The sequence below is a fragment of the Pseudophryne corroboree genome, chromosome 2 (assembly GCF_028390025.1).
Source record: "Pseudophryne corroboree isolate aPseCor3 chromosome 2, aPseCor3.hap2, whole genome shotgun sequence".
Classification (NCBI taxonomy): domain Eukaryota; kingdom Metazoa; phylum Chordata; class Amphibia; order Anura; family Myobatrachidae; genus Pseudophryne; species Pseudophryne corroboree.
Window position 1 is genome coordinate 436,822,515 of NC_086445.1, and position 20,444 is coordinate 436,842,958.

The following is a 20,444-nucleotide window of genomic DNA, read 5'->3' on the forward strand; positions in this document are numbered from 1 at the left end:
TGAGGTGTATTTCAGTTATCAAATATATTTAAAGTCATGCTATTGTCACCCTAGAAAGTTACAAGTTGAATGTATAAACTTCATGTTATATAGATATGTGTAGTACACTGCTATCCTCCTGGGCCATTTTCACTGATACAACTTCCACTAAGAAACAGTGGCTTCCTGCTTGTTTCCATTACCCCTTCTCACATCAAGTCACATGCAGCCCTCTGCACTCACTTGCACCATACCAAGAATGGCTATGGCTACTGCCTCCCCATGATCAGAACACTCCTTCCCTGAAATAGTCTGTGCTGCTTTGACAATTTTCATTATTTGATTGTTCCAACCACTTAAAAATTGGGAATATGAGAAAATGCAGGAGATAAAGATACAGTATCAGCAAACAGGACAAAGACGCTACTTACTCAGTATTTTGCTCTCCCTATCCTGAAGATGCTTTGCTAAGTCTTTTCTTTGGTTTTCAATGTCCTCGAGCTGTGCCAGAGTTCTGTAATGCGATTAGTACAACACTCAGCTTGGACAGAATTTACTTCACTACTACATACAATGCACAGAAATTATAATGTATCACAAAGCTATGACCTGTGCTCATGACTGCATACACCAGTTTCCCAAACTTCGCCATTACCATTCAGGTTTTCAGGAAACCTACGTCAACTTGATTTCACCATCTGGACTCAAGCATGGATATCCTTAAAACTTGTACTGTAATGCAGCGTTTGGGAAACTTTCTCGAACAGCATTTTCCTCACAGGTAAATGAGCCATGGGTAAGCAATGGGGAACAAATCTAAAGACTGGTTAATATAGAATAGGGTTACTTTGCAGATAGTCCAAAATAACTAATTTTCTACTGCAGTTTCAAAAATGAAAGCAAAGATCTTAAAGGAGCAATGCCACATCTACTTGTCACCATTTACCAATTGTGTCCACCATTATATCTTCTAACTACAGTGTACTGTACGTAACAGCTGGCACACATGTATAAACTCTTACATTCAACACATTGGACAGAAATGCAGCGCATGAACTATTTCTAGGCAGCGCTTTCTATAAGCAATGCTCGATTTGTATATAATATACTTATGGTCTATTCCATACTGCTCTAATTGGTTTACACAAACTGTTATTTCCGTAGACTGAATGACACAGGCATGCCATTTCATTATTCTATGTTCAAAGTGATAGGAGTAGAAAATGTAAAAGTAAATAAAAACTAAATATCTTACTTTTCATTCTGGATCTTTAGAGAGTCATTTAGTTTTTTCATGGTTTCAGCTTGCTTATTTAACAAATTATAGGATCCTTGTAGCTCCTTGTACTGCTTTTCACAGACTTCATATCTACAAATTAAAAACATGGTTACTGAAAATGAGTTAACCTTGTGTGTATTATAGATAAATATATCTATCTACAGTATATGCCTAATCCCTCCACTTCCAGAGGGCCACAAGTGTAAACTGTACATTCAGGCACATTCCCAATCTTTGCCAGTAACCATGATTGAAAGAATTGGTCAGTTGGCTTGCATACAGACACCAGTTGGCAACTCTCCACACTATGGGGGATATTCAATTGTTTGAAAAGTTAGTTGGGTGTCTGTTTTTTCCTATGTAATAGACAGGAAAAAACAGACACCCAACCGACTTTTCAAACATTTTAATTCCCCACAATGTGTTACATCATCGTTAGGGCTGTGATGTAGCAAACATCATATTCTCCTGGGTATACATATTTAGTACTGCTATATTCATTATAAGAAACAAAATCCAGGGACTTCATATTGCAATGCTTCTAAGGGAAGAACTATTGAAAGGCTCATAAAAAATATATTTACTCACCTATAGTAATAAAAAAAGAAAAAAAAGAAGAAAAAAAAGAAGAAGAATTGGTACTTACCGTTAAATCTTTTTCTCAGAGTCCATCGTGGGACATTCTGGACCATGGATTAGTGAGGGTTGAAGTGTTAGCACTTAATAGGTTAGTATATAAGCTCCCCCTTCCTCAGTTTGAACTTAAAGCCCCAAGGATAGGTTGAAGAAAAATAAGGACAGAATGATATCCTTCTCACATACAAAAGCAAATAAGGAAGGGATTATAGCGTCCCCCTGATAATTTGAAAATCACTTTCTCAAAGTTTAAGTACCAAAAATCTTATTTTCTCCTTCCTTCATTTGGGGGACACTCGACCATATGGATATAGAAAAGCTGCCCCTAGGCCTCATCTAAAATAGGATTTTAATTACCTACCGGTAAATCCTTTTCTCGTAGTCCATAAGGGATATTGGGGAGACTTCGTATGACAGGGTATATATGGGGTCCAACGGAGCCGGTGCACTTTACATTTCTTCACTGGGTGTGCTGGCTCCTCCCCTCTATGTCCCCTCCCACAGGCAGTTATAGGTAAAACAGTGCCCGAAGGAGAAAGAAGATATATGAGAGAAGGAACATGACAACAAAGAGTGGTGAGATTTAACACCAGCACACCATGAACATATAACAACCAGCAACGGCTGGTAACAATAACAGCAACAGCTAAACAGGTAACCACATAACAGGGAACCTGCAGAAAAGTCAACGCACTGAGGTGGGGCGCCCAATATCCCTTATGGACTACGAGAAAAGGATTTACTGGTAGGTAATTAAAATCCTATTTTCTCTAGCATCCATAAGGGATATTGGGGAGACTTAGTACGATGGGGACGTCCCAAAGCTTCCAGAATGGGTGGGACTGTGCGGAGACTGCTGCAGCACCGCCTGCACAAACTGGGTATCCTCTTTGGCTAGGGTATCAAACTTGTGGAACTTCACAAAGGTGTTCTTCCCTGACCGGGTAGCAGCTCGGCATAGTTGCAAGGCTGAGGCTCCTCAGGCAGCCGCCCAGGAAGAGCCCACAGACCTTGTAGAGTGGGCTTTGAGAGACTTAGGAACAGGTAAGGCTGCCGACACATAGGCCTGTTGGATAGTAAGCCTAAGCCAACGAGCAATGGACTGCTTAGAAGCAGGACAACCCTTTTTCTGCGCATCATACAGCACGAACAAGGAATCAATCTTTCTGATCAGAGCTGTTCGTTTGACAGATCTTCAAGGCTCGCACAGCATCCAATGCCTCCGGAGGAGCATAAGAGTCCGAACTGGACGGAACCACAATAGGTTGTTTCAGGTGAAACGCAGAGACAACCTTCGGCAGGAACTGCTGCCTAGTCCTGAGCTCCGCTCTGTCCTCGTAAAAGAACAGTACGGACTTTTACCCGATAAGGCCCCCAAATTCTGAGACACGCCTAGCAGAAGCAAGGCCAGAAAGATCACAGTCTTCCAAGTGAGGTACTTGTCTTCTACAGTCATCAGAGGCTCAAACCAGGAGGACTGTAGAAATTCCAACACCACATCCAAATCCCATGGCGCCGTAGGCGGCACAAAAGGAGGTTGTATGTGGAGTACCCCTTGCAAGAAGGTCTGAACTTCTGGCAACAATGACAATTTCTTCTGGAAGAAAATGGAGAGAGCTGAAATCTGGACCTTAATGGAACCCAGACGCAAGCCCTTATCCACACCAGCCTGCAGGAAACGTAAAAAAAGTCCCAAGTGGAACTCTGCAGGTGGATACGTGCATTCCTTGCACCAACAGACATCTTCTCCAGATATGGTGATAGTGTTTTGACGTCCCAGTTTTCCTGGCCTGAACCATGGTAGCAATAACTTTTTTTTGGAAGGGCCTTCATGAGCTAGGATGTTCCGCTCAACCTCTATGCAGTCAAACGAAGTTGCCGTAAGTCCGGGTAGACAAACGGTCATTGTTGAAGAAGATCTCCTTAGTGGTAGAGGCCAAGGGTCTTCTACGGACATGTCCAGAAGATCGGCGTACCACGCCTTCCAAGGCCAATCAGAGATGCCTGGACTCCTTGATTTCTGATTGGCTTGAGCACCCTTGGGAACAACGGAATTGGAGTAAACAGATAGACCAGCCGGTAAGGCCAAGGCGACGTCAGTGCAACCACTGCCCTCGCCTGAGGGTCCCTGGTTCATGAGCAATACCAGTGAAGCTTCTTGTTGAGTCGAGAAACCATCATGTCTATTTGTGGGTAGCCCCACCGGTGGATGATCTGCTGAAACACCTAATGGTGGAGCCCCCACTCCCCCGGGTGGAGATCGTGACTATTCAGGAAGTCCGCTTCCCAGTTGTCCACTCCCGGAATGAAGATTGCCGACATTGCTCTTGCATTTCTTTCCACCCAGAGGAGTATCTTTGACAACTCTCGCATGCAGGCTCTGCTTTTTGTCCCTCCTTGCCGATTGATGTATGCCACTGCTGTGGTGTTGTCCAACTGTACTTGGATTGCGTGATCCTTGAGCAGAGGAGAGGTCCGAAGCAGAGCATTGTAGATCACCCGAAGTTCCAGAATGCTGATCGGAAGGGGGCTTTGTGGGCTGACCACCTGCCTTGGAACTGCGCCCCTTGGGTGACAGCTCCCAATCCTTTCAGACTCGCATCCGTCGTGAGGAGGATCCAATCCTGAATCCTGAAACTCCGGCCTTCCAGGAGATTGGAGGACTGCAGCCAACACAGGAGGGAAATCCGAGCCTGAGGTGACAGCCATATCATCCGGTGCATCAGTAGATGTGATCTGGACCACTTGCTCAGGAGATCCAGTTGAAATGTTCTGGCATGGAACCTCCCACATTGGATCACCTTGTATGAGGCGACCATCTTCCCCAACAACCTTATGCACAGATGGATGGACACTCGAGCAGGTCGAAACACCATGCGGACCATCTCCTGAAGTGTTCTCGCTTTGTCCTCCGGGAGGAAAACCTTCTGGGCAACAGTATCCAGTAACATCCCCAGGAACAGGAGCCGCTGAGTTGGCTCCAGGTGGGACTTCTGTAAATGGAGAATCCACTCATGGTGTGACAGAAGATGGATAGTGCAGTCGATATGGAGCAATAAAAGCTCCCTGGATCTTGCTTTTATCAGGTAAGGGACAACACTGACTCCGTGGACCCGGAACATCATCTCCGCCATTACCTTTGTAAATACCCTCGGAGTTGTGGACAGGCCGAAGGGCAGTGCCTGGAAGTGGTAGTGGTCATCCAGCAGGGCAAACCTCAGATAAGCCTGATGAGGTGGCCAAATAGGAATATTAAGGTAGGCGTCCTTGATATCCAAGGAAACCATGAATCCAGGCCTGCAATTACTGCTCTCAAGGATTCCATTTTGAAATTGAAAATCTTTAGGTAAGGGTTCAAGGACTTTAGATTCAAAATGGGCCTTACCGAACCGTCCTGCATTGATATCACAAACAGGCTGGAGAAATAACCCCTGCCTCGTTGTGGTATTGGTACTGGAACAATGACGTGGGACCAGACCAACTTTAGGATGGCCTATTGCAACGTAACCTGCATATCCTCCAAAGCTGGTAAGCTTGATTTGAAAAATCGTTGGGGAGGAGCACTGTCGAACTCCAGCTTGTAGCCTTAAGAAACGAGATCCCTGACCCAGGTATCCTGGCAGGAAGACTCCCAGACGCGGCTGAAGTGACGCAGTCGAGCGCCCACCTCGAGATTTCCTCGGGGTGGGTGGGCACCGTCATGCTGAGGCCTCTGGCCCTAGATCGAAATCTGTGAGACCGAAAGGACTGTAGACGGCCCCGGGTAGGAGCGTCTCGCCGGCAGGGCCCCAGAGGGGAGAAACGCAAATTTCCCAGCCGTAACATTGGAAATCCACGTATCCAATTCAACCCCAAAGAGCCATTCCCCTGAAACAGGGAGGGATTCCACACTGCGTTTGGATTCCGAGTCCGTTATCCACTGACGCAACCACAAGGCCCTGCGCGCCGACACTGCCATAGCAGAGGTCCTAGCATTAATGTTCCCCATCTCCTTGAGGGAATCACTGAGGACGCGTGTAGTGTCCTGAATGTGCTTTAAGAGGGTCACCATAGTGACCAGGGGCATAGCCCCGGAGAGGCCCTCCTGAATTTGAGTGGCCCATGAATGAATGGCATGGGTCATCCAGCAACCCGCAATGACCGGCCTTTGCGATACACCTGCTGCCATGTAAATAGATTTGAGTGTAGTTTCTATTTTCATATCCCCAGGATCCTTTATGGTAAAGGAGCCCGGGGCAGGCAGAACCGCCTTTTTGGACAGTCGAGAGATGGATACATCAACCCCCGGGGGTTCCTCCAAAAATTTCCTACCTTCAGGAGCAAATGGGAAAGTGCGCAAAAACTTTTTTGACACTTGGAATGTTTTGTCTGGATTTTTCGAGGCCAACTTGAATAAATAAAGTGACATTAGGCTTGTTTTGTGCAAAGAAAAACGACTGCTGTGACACAGCGTACTCTAGAGGGAGCTTTAACACGTCCCGTATAGCCAGTATGAGGGGTTCAATACCCTGAGCAGAATCGGAATCCAAGTCCTCCCCATCCTCCTGTATTTCCTCATCTGAATCAGAGTAGAGCAGGCAAACCACGCTTCTGTGGTGCGGCATTAGAAGGGGGGGGGGGCGCTGTGTAACATCTGCCCTAGCAGCTAAATCTGCAACAGCCTGTTGTAGTAGCTGAGTTTTCTGTACATCTGCAGTGAGCTGGGATGACATATCAGACATCATATTTTTCAGAGACACTAGCCATGCGGGCTCTGGACCCTCTCCTCCAGCCACTTCACTGATTTGTGAAGATTGGCTGCATTGTTCACAAGAAACAGAATCAGATGATACTGGAGAGAATCTAGTGTGACATACACTGCACACCTTGTGTTTACCCATGTTTCACAGTAAGCACAATAACATACACACAGACCGTAATATATCTCAAGCCTGCCCTTACTGTATGTGAGAGGAGACACACAGAGAGAAGGACACCAGCACAGCCCCAGTGAGGCTAACAGCTAACTATAACACAGTAAACACTAATAATGTCTATCCTGTAGAGGACTCAGATAGTGTACAATAGCGGCTCTCCCCCTTTGCTACACCCTGTACCAGTTTTCCAGTGTGTCTTGTGAGGCATGAAGCGCTGTGTGCGCTGTCTGTGGCTGCATTAAGTAGAGAAAAGCGCCAAAATGCCTCTGGTCCCGCTCTGAGGTAGCTCCGCTTCCTCCAATGGCTCCAGAGCTACAGTGATTATTTATAATGGCAATGTCTCCTGTTTGCTTAAAAACATCACACAAGTGCTAGTTCAAGCGATTGTCAGCCAGTCTACACGAGGGACCCTGGAGGGTCCCGTATGCCGCACACGCGTTCATCCGCACTTTGACCTGGGGGACCCCCCTTCCCCCAACTCCCATGGTGCAGGTATGCTGTTGCCCAAACAGCATACCGAAAATAACAAATATTAAAAGGAAATTGAAGACAAACTCTCTGGAGCTCAGATGTGCATCCTCTCCTGACTGAGGGCACTTTTTTCTAAACTGCCTGTGGAAGGGGGCATAGAGGGGAGGAGCCAGCACACCCAGTGAAGAAATTTAAAGTGCACCGGCTCCTTTGTGCCCCGTCTATACCCCATCGTACTAGACTCCCCAATATCCCTTATGGATGTTAGAGAAATAAATAAAAACTGCCAGGCTCCAAGACCCTGAAACATATACCCATCCTCTTGGCACTTCCTGGGTATACAGTAGAAGGGGGGAGAATCCAACGTACAAATAAGGTTTAAGTGCTAAGCTCCTCGCACCCATTTCTATACTCCAGTGTTCTCCAGAGAAAGAAGGACAAATACACAGGTGTCCTCATACATCGAGCCTCAATACACCACGCAGCAGGAGATGCATGGTGCGAATGAGCTGACAGGTGCTGGGCAACTCCGCTAACATCAGACATCTTCTTTTGCCAAAAATACATATAAGTTGCAACAGGAGACTGTGCGGATTGACTGATTCTGTATATAACGCACAACAGAATTTGGTATGGAAAAAAGCCACACCAGGTGCATCTTTTGCATTTCGTTGCATCTAAGACGCATTTTCTGCACACAAAAAAAAAAAACAGAGAGACCACCACAGGCAAAGTCTCATGGGACGTGGCGTGCCAAGAGGGGCACAACTGCGGCAAAGATGTCTGAAGACACATCTGTAACAATAGATTACAATATTCTTCACTATATTCACTTATTAGCTTTGAGACAGCAAGAGCTTCTAACAGAAAACTTTAATCAAACCATATTGTCACATGGACATTTAACTAGCAAACCAATATAAAAGAATCCCAAAAAGTAAAAATAAAAAAATAATGTGCTATAAAACTAATTTTTATGAGAAATCATAGATACAGACAAGCAAATTCTTACTTCATTAGGTGGTCAGCGTAGGAGACCTTTAGCGTTTCATGCTCATCAGCAACTGCCTGCAGCTTCTTACTGTGCTGGAATAACTGCTCAATGTCACTCTTCGCTCGTTCTGACTCCAGCTGCTGAGACGTCAGAAGTATGCCCAGCTCCTCGTTCTTTCTCTCTGCCTCCTTTAACATTGTAGCAAGCTTCCGCGCCTGCAAATCATGAAATCCATTAATACCCCCAGTTCTATCAGACCTATACTTTATGTACAATTCAAAGGTTATTAAAAAAAAGCAAATATTTAATTTTCAGACATTCATATTTTAACAAACACACTTTTCAATTATTATTAAGGTGGAAATAATTAATCTTCCAAGGTCATTATTTTTTCTACTCCTATATTATATTTATAACAAATTTGTTTGAAAATTTCAAAATAATTCGCACACATAGAAGCTCTTAGGAAATATTATAATATAAATAAAACCAAAAAATATACTGCTTCAGTATGATATCTACTGGTAAAAAAAAAACAAGTGACTGTTTACACTATTAGCACCTACAGCAGATACCTCTGCCATTTCTCTCTCTCACCTCTGCCTCAGCTTGTGCTCTCTGACAACGGTACTGTGCAATCAGTCTGTCTGCCTGAGCAAGGGCCAAAGCCTTTGCTTCCAATAAATCCTGCAGCCGACTTTCTTTGGACTGGAAAAACAGAACAGTATGGTAGAATGATTACACTGCACGGATAGATTTCTCAGGAGGAATATGAGTTAAGATCAGTACTCACAGCAAGCGCAGATAACTTTTGTTCATAAACATCCATGATATCGGAAATCCTCACATCATTCACTTGGTCTTTGAACTACAGAAAGGAAAAAAACAAAACGTGATTAAAGCTCAAACATATAATGCCTTTAAACATGGGCAATAGTTTTAGAGGGGTCCAAATCATGCTGGCGACCTCACGGTTTCGCATACACTTCAAAATAAAACAGAATTATATGGAACTACATAGCGTACTGAACACTAGTAGTCTTGGATCCGGATAGGTATTCGCATATATTGCTCCCTCCAGAGCTTGGCCTGCTAACAGGTTACTTAATCAGGGCTGAAGCTGGAAAATGTAGTTAGGCATATGCAGTTGACTATGTAATACAGTGGACATAACTCTGTGAGGTTATAGTGGAAACATGTAGGTATGGTCAGCAACAGGAAGCCAATACTAGGGCAGTGGAGTCAGAGTCAATTTGGGTGGAGTCAGAAGAAATGTGCCAACTCCAGCTTCAAAATAAAGTTTATGTAATAAAAATTCTATTTCTCCTAAATCCACAGTATCCACAGGATAAACATTGGGATATGAGGTAGCATCAGCAGATTGGGTCCAACGATCAAAGCTTTCGGCTTCCCAGAATGCACCGGGCCAGTCCCCTATATCCCCGCGTCCTGGCTCAGGAAATTCAGTTGTTTTCCAAAGCTCAAGGCAGGAGCATCATAGAGAGCCCTAATCAGGCGAGAAGAACACACATGCACTCTTCCGTACAAGAAGGAAGAGGTAAGTAGGTGAAAGGATCCTCAAATCAAGTGCGTCAAGGTTGAATCCCTGTGGATACTGTGAACTTAAGAGAAATAGAGTTATCAACGGTAAGTCTACCATAACTATATATTTCTTCTGCAGGGTCCACAGGTTATCCACAGGATAAACATTGGAATGTCCCAAAATAAGAATTTACTTACCGATAATTCTATTTCTCATAGTCCGTAGTGGATGCTGGGAACTCCGAAAGGACCATGGGGAATAGCGGCTCCGCAGGAGACTGGGCACAAAAGTAAAAGCTTTAAGACTAGCTGGTGTGCACTGGCTCCTCCCCCTATGACCCTCCTCCAAGCCTCAGTTAGGATACTGTGCCCGGACGAGCGTACACAATAAGGAAGGATTTTGAATCCCGGGTAAGACTCATTACCAGCCATACCAATCACACCGTACAACCTGTGATCTGAACCCAGTTAACAGCATGATAACAGAGGAGCCTCTGAAAAGATGGCTCACAACAATAATAACCCGATTTTTGTAACTATGTACAAGTATTGCAGACAATCCGCACTTGGGATGGGCGCCCAGCATCCACTACGGACTATGAGAAATAGAATTATCGGTAAGTAAATTCTTATTTTCTCTGACGTCCTAGTGGATGCTGGGAACTCCGAAAGGACCATGGGGATTATACCAAAGCTCCCAAACGGGCGGGAGAGTGCGGATGACTCTGCAGCACCAAATGAGAGAACTCCAGGTCCACCTCAGCCAGGGTATCAATTTTGTAGAATTTTACAAACGTATTTGCTCCTGACCAAGTAGCTGCTCGGCAAAGTTGTAAAGCCGAGACCCCTCGGGCAGCCGCCCAAGATGAGCCCATCTTCCTTGTGGAGTGGGCATTTACAGATTTTTGGCTGTGGCAGGCCTGCCACAGAATGTGCAAGCTGAATTGTACTACAATTCCAACGAGCAATAGTCTGCTTAGAAGCAGGAGCACCCAGCTTGTTGGGTGCATACAGGATAAACAGTGAGTCAGATTTTCTGACTCCAGCCGTCCTGGAAACATATATTTTCAGGGCCCTGACAACGTCTAGCAACTTGGAGTCCTCCAAGTCCCTAGTAGCCGCAGGCACCACAATAGGTTGGTTCAGGTGAAACGCTGAAAACCACCTTAGGGAGAAACTGAGGACGAGTCCTCAATTCCGCCCTGTCCGAATGGAAAATCAGATAAGGGCTTTTACAGGATAAAGCCGCCAATTCTGACACGCGCCTGGCCCAGGCCAGGGCCAACAGCATGACCACTTTCCATGTGAGATATTTTAACTCCACAGATTTAAGTGGTTCAAACCAATGTGACTTTTTGGAACCCAAAAACTACATTGAGATCCCAAGGTGCCACTGGAGGCACAAAAGGAGGCTGTATATGCAGTACCCCTTTTACAACGTCTGAACTTCAGGGACTGAAGCTAGTTCTTTTTGGAAGAAAATTGACAGGGCCGAAATTTGAACCTTAATGGACCCCAATTTCAGGCCCATAGACACTCCTGTTTGCAGGAAATGTAGGAATCGACCCAGTTGAATTTCCTCCGTCGGGCCTTACTGGCCTCGCACCACGCAACATATTTTTGCCAAATGCGGTGATAATGTTTTGCGGTTACATCCTTCCTGGCTTTGATCAGGATAGGGATGACCTCATCCGGAATGCCTTTTTTCCTTCAGGATCCGGCGTTCAACCGCCATGCCGTCAAATGCAGTCGCGGTAAGTCTTGGAACAGACAGGGTCCTTGCTGAAGCAGGTCCCTTCTTAGAGGTAGAGTCCACGGATCCTCCGTGAGCATCTTTTGAAGTTCCGGTTACCAAGTCCTTCTTGGCCAATCCGGAGCCACGAATATAGTGCTTACTCCTCTCCATCTTATCAATCTCAGTACCTTGGGTATGAGAGGCAGATGAGGGAACACATACACTGACTGGTACACCCACGGTGTACAGCTATTGCCTGAGGGTCCCTTGACCTGGCGCAATACCTGTCGAGTTTATCCCAACGGTTTATAATCATGTGGAAGATTTCTGGGTGAAGTCCCCACTCTCCCGGGTGGAGGTCGTGTCTGCTGAGGAAGTCTGCTTCCCAGTTGTCCACTCCCGGAATTGCTGACAGTGCTATCACATGATTTTCCGCCCAGCGAAGAATCCTTGCAGCTTCTGCCATTGCCCTCCTGCTTCTTGTGCCACCCTGTCTGTTTACGTGGGTGACTGCCGTGATGTTGTCCGACTGGATCAACACCGGCTGACCTTGAAGCAGAGGTCTTGCTAAGCTTAGAGCATTGTAAATGGCCCTTAGCTTCAGGATATTTATGTGAAGTGATGTCTCCAGGCTTGACCATAAGCCCTGGAAATTCCTTCCCTGTGTGACTGCTCCCCAGCCTCGCAGGCTGGCATCCGTGGTCACCAGGACCCAGTCCTGAATGGCGAATCTGCGGCCCTCTAGAAGATGAGCACTCTGCAACCACCACAGGAGGGACACCCTTGTTCTTGGTGACAGGGTTATCCGCTGATGCATCTGAAGATGCGACCCGGACCATTTGTCCAGCAGGTCCCACTGGAAAGTTCTTGTGTGGAATCTGCCGAATGGGATTGCTTCGTAGGAAGCCACCATTTTACCCAGAACCCTTGTGCATTGATGCACTGAGACTTGGCTCGGTTTTAGGAGGTTCCTGACTAGCTCGGATAACTCCCTGGCTTTCTCCTCTGGGAGAAACACCTTTTTCTGGACTGTGTCCAGGATCATCCCTAGGAACAGAAGACGAGTCGTCGGAACCAGCTGCGATTTTGGAATATTGAGAATCCAATCGTGCTGCCGCAACACTACCTGAGATAGTGCTACACCGACCTCCAACTGTTCCCTGGATCTTACCCTTATCAGGGAATCGTCCAAGTAAGGGATAACTAAAATTCCCTTCCTTCGAAGGAATATCATCATTTCGGCCATTACCTTGGTAAAGACCCGGGGTGCCGTGGACCATCCATACGGCAGCGTCTGAACTGATAGTGACAGTTCTGTACCATAAACCTGAGGTACCCTTGGTGAGAAGGGTAAATTTGGACATGAAGGTAAGCATCCTTGATGTCCCGAGACATCATGTAGTCCCCTTCTTCCAGGTTCGCAATCACTGCTCTGAGTGACTCAATCTTGAATTTTAACCTCTGTATGTAAGTGTTCAAAGATTTTAGATTTAGAATCGGTCTCACCGAGCCGTCCGGCTTCGGTACCACAACAGTATGGAATAATACCCCGTTCCCTGTTGCAGGAGGGGTACCTTGATTATCACCTGCTGGGAATACAGCTTGTGAATGGCTTCCAAAACTGTCTCCCTGTCAGAAGGAGACATCAGTAAAGCCGACTTTAGGAAACGGCGAGGGGGAGACGTCTCGAATTCCAATTTGTACCCCTGAGATATCACCTGAAGGATCCAGGGGTCTACTTGCGAGTGAGCCCACTGCGCGCTGAAATTCATTGAGACGGGCCCCCCACCGTGCCTGATTCTGCTTGTAAAGCCCCAGCGTCATACTGAGGGCTTGGCAGAGGCGGGAAAGGGTTTCTGTTCCTGGGAACTGGCTGATTTCTGCAGCCTTTTTCCTCTCCCTCTGTCACGGGGCAGAAATGAGGAACCTTTTGCCCGCTTGTCCACGAAAAGACTGCGCCTGATAATACGGCGTCTTCTCATGTTGAGAGGCGACCTGGGTACAAACGTGGATTTCCCAGCTGTTGCCGTGGCCACCAGGTCTGAAAGACCGACCCCAAATAACTCCTCTCCTTAATAAGGCAATACTTCCAAATGCCGTTTGAAATCCGCATCACCTGACCACTGTCGTGTCCATAACCCTCTACTGGTAGAAATGGACAACTCACTTAGACTTGATGCCAGTCGGCAAATATTCCGCTGTGCATCACGCATATATAGAAATGCATCTTTTAAATGCTCTATAGGCAATAATATACTGTCCCTATCTAGGGTATCAATATTTTCAGTCAGGGAATCCGACCACGCCAACCCAGCACTGCACATCCAGGCTGAGGCGATTGCTGGTCGCAGTATAACACCAGTATGTGTGTAAATACATTTTAGGATACCCTCCTGCTTTCTATCAGCAGGATCCTTAAGGGCGGCCATCTCAGGAGAGGGTAGAGCCCTTACAAGCGTGTGAGCGCTTTATCCACCCTAGGGGGTGTTTCCCAACGCACCCTAACCTCTGGCGGGAAAGGATATAATGCCAATAACATTTTAGAAATTATCAGTTGTTATCGGGGGAAACCCACGCATCATCACACACCTCATTTAATTTCTCAGATTCAGGAAAACTACAGGTAGTTTTTCCTCACCGAACATAATACCCCTTTTTGGTGGTACTTGTATTATCAGAAATGTGTAAAACATTTTTCATTGCCTCAATCATGTAACGTGTGGCCCTACTGGAAGTCACATTTGTCTCTTCACCGTCGACACTGGAGTCAGTATCCGTGTCGGCGTCTATATCTGCCATCTGAGGTAACGGGCGCTTTAGAGCCCCTGACGGCCTATGAGACGTCTGGACAGGCACAAGCTGAGTAGCCGGCTGTCTCATGTCAACCACTGTCTTTTATACAGAGCTGACACTGTCACGTAATTTCTTCCAACAGTTCATCCACTCAGGTGTCGACCCCCTAGGGGGTGACATCACTATTACAGGCAATCTACTCCGTCTCCACATCATTTTTCTCCTCATACATGTCGACACAAACGTACCGACATACAGCACACACACAGGGAATGCTCTGATAGAGGACAGGACCCCACTAGCCCTTTGGGGAGACAGAGGGAGAGTTTGCCAGCACACACCAGAGCGCTATATATATATATATACAGGGATAACCTTATATAAGTGTTTTTCCCCTTATAGCTGCTGTATTGTTTATACTGCGCCTAATTAGTGCCCCCCTCTCTTTTTTAACCCTTTCTGTAGTGTAGTGACTGCAGGGGAGAGCCAGGGAGCTTCCCTCCAACGGAGCTGTGAGGAAAAATGGCGCCAGTGTGCTGAGGAGATAGGCTCCGCCCCCTTATCGGCGGCCTTATCTCCCCTTTTTCTATGTATCCTGGCAGGGGTTAAATGCATCCATATAGCCCAGGAGCTATATGTGATGTATGTTTTTGCCATATAAGGTATTTTTATTGCGTCTCAGGGCGCCCCCCCCCCAGCGCCCTGCACCCTCAGTGACCGGAGTGTGAAGTGTGCTGAGAGCAATGGCGCACAGCTGCAGTGCTGTGCGCTACCTTATTGAAGACAGCACGTCTTCTGCCGCCGATTTTCCGGACCTCTTCTGCTCTTCTGGCTCTGTAAGGGGGATGGCGGCGCGGCGCGGCTCTGGGACCCATCCATGGCTGGGCCTGTGATCGTCCCTCTGGAGCTAATGTCCAGTAGCCTAAGAAGCCCAATCCACTCTGCACGCAGGTGAGTTCGCTTCTTCTCCCCTTAGTCCCTCGATGCAGTGAGCCTGTTGCCAGCAGGACTCACTGAAAATAAAAAACCTAATTTAAACTTTTACTCTAAGCAGCTCAGGAGAGCCACCTAGATTGCACCCTTCTCGTTCGGGCACAAAAATCTAACTGAGGCTTGGAGGAGGGTCATAGGGGGAGGAGCCAGTGCACACCAGCTAGTCTTAAAGCTTTTACTTTTGTGCCCAGTCTCCTGCGGAGCCGCTATTCCCCATGGTCCTTTCGGAGTTCCCAGCATCCACTAGGACGTCAGAGAAAGCAAATTTAGTGGTGGGGACGCTCCTGACTGGACAGGAGAATCCTTCACCTGAATTCAGCGTCTTGAGAGGCAAAGGCATCAAAGGCATAATGTGTAATGAATGTGTTAATGGAAGACCATGTGGCTGCCTTACATATCTGTTTAGCTGAAGCAACACGTTGTGCTGCCCATGACGGACCTACCTTACAAGTAGAGTGAACAGAGACATTAGCCGGAATAGGGAGTTCAGCTTGAAAATATGCTTCCGAAAAAGTCATTCGAAGCCACCTCGCCAGTGTCTGCTTGTCAGCAGGCCATCTTGTCTTGTGATATCCGTAGAGATCGAAGAGAGTGTCTGTCTTTCTGATGGCACGGGTACAATCCACGTAGATCCTTAAGGCACGGACTACGTCCAATGATGCATCTCCAGCAGAAAGGTCCAGCCCTTGGAAGGCCGGGACTACAATTTCTTCGTTAAGGTGGATTACCCAAAGGGTACTCAGGCGCTTTAGGTATAAGGTGTTTCACCAAGCTGCTGCCTCAAATTAGAGGGGAGTCACCCCCACAAAGTAAACAAGAAAAGAAATTAGGAGGCTGCGCTAAATTAATATAATATAACAACAATGATGATTCGTCTATTAATTGCACAATTTAATAATATAAAGTAATATCGCTAAAATATTGTGATAAGTATACCATAAAATACATGCAACATCAATGTAGCTTTGTAAAAACATACAATTGGAGTATGAACATTTAAGGGGTTACCCAATTTGCCAGCAATGGAGAAGTTTGTAGATGGAAAGTCCGTTCCAAAGTAATCCCCCAGATTGGTCCGAGTCCAGTATATATAGGTATGTGAGAGGTAAGCAGTGTCCCATATAATAACAGATTACCGCTAGAGGATGTGATGCTCCTGGATTTTGTGCACAAGGGACCCAAGCCAGATACACTTTTCTGGAAGACCGAACCACCCCCACTAAGATCCGGACCATCACACGTATTCTGAGGATTCCAATAGCAGACTGAACCGATGATTTCTATACACCGCACTGCATGAGGAGCTCATCATCCAAAATCCAGGAGCATCACATCCTCTAGCGGTAATCTGTTATTATATGGGACACTGCTTACCTCTCACATACCTATATATACTGGACTCGGACCAATCTGGGGGATTACTTTGGAACGGACTTTCCATCTACAAACTTCTCCATTGCTGGCAAATTGGGTAACCCCTTAAATGTTCATACCCCAATTGTATGTTTTTACAAAGCTACATTGATGTTGCATGTATTTTATGGTATACTTATCACAATATTTTAGCGATATTACTTTTTATTATTAAATTGTGCAATTAATTGACGAATCATCATTGTTGTTATATTATATTAATTTAGCGCAGCCTCCTACTTTCTTTTTTTGGAATTTAGAGAACACCTTAGGAAGACAACCACATTTGGTTCTGAGAACCACTCCATCTGGATGAAATATCAGAAAAGGAGGATAGCATAACAATGCCCCTAAAACTGAAACTCTTCTAGCTGAAGCAATAGCCAGTAGAGAGAGAACTTTAGCTGCCAGCCATTTAATAACCACTGGCTTCAGTGGTTCAAATAGGGAAACTTGAAGCGCCTTTAGGACTAAACTTAAATCCCAAGGCACTGCAGGAGGAACAAAAGGAGGTTGGATGTGAAGCATTCCCTGGAAAAAAAAGTGTGAACATGCTGTAGGTTACTAATTTTCTTTTGGAACCATACAGTCAATGACGACACCGGCACTCTGAAGAAAGCCACCCGTAAACCTTTGTCCATTCCTGCCTGAAGGAATGCTAGGACTCTGGAGACTCTGAAAGACCTAGGGTCGAATTTCCGGTCACTGCACCATTTAATATAGGCTTGACATATTCAGTTACAAATGCGAGTTGAGGATGGTTTCCTTGCTCCAAGCATTGTTTGAATTACCTGTTTTGAGAATCCTCTTGCTTTCAGGATGGAAGACTCAAGAGCCATGCCATCAAAGACAGTCAATCCAGGTGCTTGTAATAGCATGGACCCTGAGACAGTAAATTCTGGACGTTGAGAGAGTAGGAATGGAGCATCTATCGACAGCCTCTGCAGATCTTTGTACTAAGGTCTTCTGGGCCAAGCTGGAGCTATTAGTATCAGGCACCCTCTCCTTGTTTTACCTTTCACATTATCCTGGGCAACAGGGCAATTGATGGAAACACATAGGCCAGACGAAAGACCCATCTTACTGATAAGGCATTCAATATACAGAGGGGAAAAAGATGCAGGTGCACTATCTCACACTAGCTCAACCTGTAATAACCAGAGGCATTTAGCATAATCCTGGCCAGGGCTATGAGCTTACCCACCGCACCAAGGTAGCCTCTCATTGGGTAAGTTCCTTACACTAACTACAGGTGTTCAGGTCCGGGGGGCAGTTCACCCCAAAGCCACCCAGACAGACAACCTCAGGGCACCGCAAGAGTGATACAAGTAAACAATTAGATAGGTAGGAGCAGCTACTGCTGCATGTGTGAATAATGTGAAGAGTGAAAAAGAATGGTGTGAAAGTGTTGCACATATATAAAAACCCCTGGCCAGGATTATGCTAAATGCCTCTGGTTATTACAGGTTGAGCTAGTGTGAGATAGTGCACATGTATCTTTTTCCCTCTGCATATTGAATTAAGTCTCAAGCAGAGTAGCACCTCATTACCCAATTAATATAGGGCATCCACAAAGGTTGCTCTGGGATCCTTTGTTCTTGACCCGTATGCGGGAATTTGTTGTTCTAATGGGACGCCAGAGTTTGGAAGACCTGTGTGTAAAGCCCATTCATTTGCATGAATGGCGTGTTGACTGAGAAAATACGCTTCCCAGTTTAGGACTCCTGGAATGAACACTGCAGGATAAGGCTGGATGATGAAGCTCTACCCACCTTAACGTGCGGCTTACCTCATTTATTATTTTTTGACTGCGAGTTCCTCCTTGATGATTGAGGTACGTTACTACCGTTGCATTGTCCGAGTGAATTTGAACTGGTTTACCCTGAAGAATGTCCTTTGCCTGAATGAGTGCCATAAAATATATATATATATGGTCCACTGCCCTTGGAAGTAACTTCTTCCTGACACCGATCCCCAGCACTGAAGACTGGCATCCGTTGTCAGAAACTCCCAATCTGATATCCAAAAGGGTCTCCTTTTGTCCAGATGGGAAGTCTGTAGCCACCAGGCTAAGGACCTCCTTACCAGAGAAAGGAGTTTTTATTGTCTGATGTAACCCATTCCATTTGGAAAGGATCAGACGTTGCAGAGGCCTGGAGTGGAACTGAGCATACTCCACCATGTCGAATGTCGACACCATCAATCCCATCACACGCATTGCTGCGTGAATGGATACCCTTTGACTGTGTAGCAGCTCCTGGATTATCAACTGAATTTTGGATATTTTGTTCAGAGGTACCCCCAAGTGAGTCATCCGTTGTGACGAAACTAGGGACGACTTGGCACAATTTATGAGCCAACCGTGTCTCTGCAAATAAGCCATTGTCTGTTCCAGATGACACTGAAGCAATTTCTGAGACTATGCCAGGATTAATAAATTGTCGAGGTATGGAAAATAGGATTTTGGTACTTACCAGGTAAATCCTTTTCTTTGAATCCATAGGGGGCACTGGAGTACTCTTGGGATATGGACGGCTTCCGCAGGAACAAGGCACTGAATATTTAAATTTAGAACTCTCCGCCCCTCCATATCCCAGAGTACCTCAGTGTTTTTTACTGAGCCGAACAGGAGCTATAGAGAGGTTGACAATGGAGAATTACATAAAACATAACGGACAACAATAAAGTTGACACATAACGTGACTGACAACTAAACAGTTGGCACTATAACCGATAGAACTTGAAACTTTGAACCAGTCGGTGAGAATGTGTTCCCATAAGATCCCCCGAACTTGCCACAAACCAGGTAAAACTGCTCTGGGTGGGCGTCCAGTGCCCCCTATGGATTCAAAGAAAAGGATTTACCTGGTAAGTACCAAAATCCTATTTTCTTTTTCATCCACTAGGGGTCACTGGAGTACTCTTGGGACGTACCAAAGCTTCCTCCGTGGGCGGGAGAGCAGTTTGGCACCTGTAACACTAGGCAGCCAAAGCTAGATGTCGCAAACGTATCAAACTTGTAAAAGCGCACAAACGTGTGCACTGATGACCATGTAGCCGCACGGCAAAGCTGCGTCGTAGAAGCCCCACGACCAGCTGCCCACGAAGTTCCCACAGAACGTGTGGAATGAGCTGTTACTGATGTAGGCGGCTGTAACCTAGCATGAAGGTAAGCCTGACGAATGGTCAGTTTAATCCATCTGGATAAGGTCTGCTTAGAAGCTGGCCAACCCATCTTGGCAGCATCATAGAGAACAAACAACGTATCTGTCTAACGAACTGTAGACGTTCGGGATACAGAAACGTGTAATGCGCGTACTACATCCAAGGTTCCAGAATTTCCGGTCAACACAGGAACTACTATTGGTTGATTGATGTGAAAAGATGACAATACCTTTGGTAAGAAAGCGGGATTCGTCCGAAGTTCCGCTCTGTCATCATGAAACACCAAATACGGTGGCTTGCATGACAAGGCACCCAAATCTGAAACACGCCTTGCCGAAGCTAAGGCTAGTAGAAAAATTGTTTTCCAAGTGAGAAACTTAATATCCACTTGTTGTAAGGGTTCAAAATATGAAGACTGTAAGAAATCTAAAACCAGATTCAAGTCCCATGGCGCTGTAGGTGGAATGAATGGAGGCTGTACTCTGAGGACACCTTGCAGAAAAGTGTGTATAGACGGCAATAGAGCCA

General features: G+C 45.9%; 1 protein-coding gene across 1 annotated transcript in view; it reads right to left on the reverse strand.

Moving 5' to 3' along the window:
* The window catches only part of CIP2A (cellular inhibitor of PP2A), a 156,204-nt gene that overhangs the window by 15,577 nt on the left and 120,183 nt on the right, over window positions 1–20,444 (reverse strand). Inside the window, exons 15-19 of the mRNA XM_063953637.1 lie at window positions 9,069–9,143; window positions 8,873–8,983; window positions 8,294–8,490; window positions 1,235–1,348; window positions 411–493 (exon numbers count right to left, since the gene is read on the reverse strand). Coding sequence (XP_063809707.1) covers window positions 411–493; window positions 1,235–1,348; window positions 8,294–8,490; window positions 8,873–8,983; window positions 9,069–9,143 — 580 coding nt within the window. The remainder of the gene's footprint in view (window positions 1–410; window positions 494–1,234; window positions 1,349–8,293; window positions 8,491–8,872; window positions 8,984–9,068; window positions 9,144–20,444) is intronic.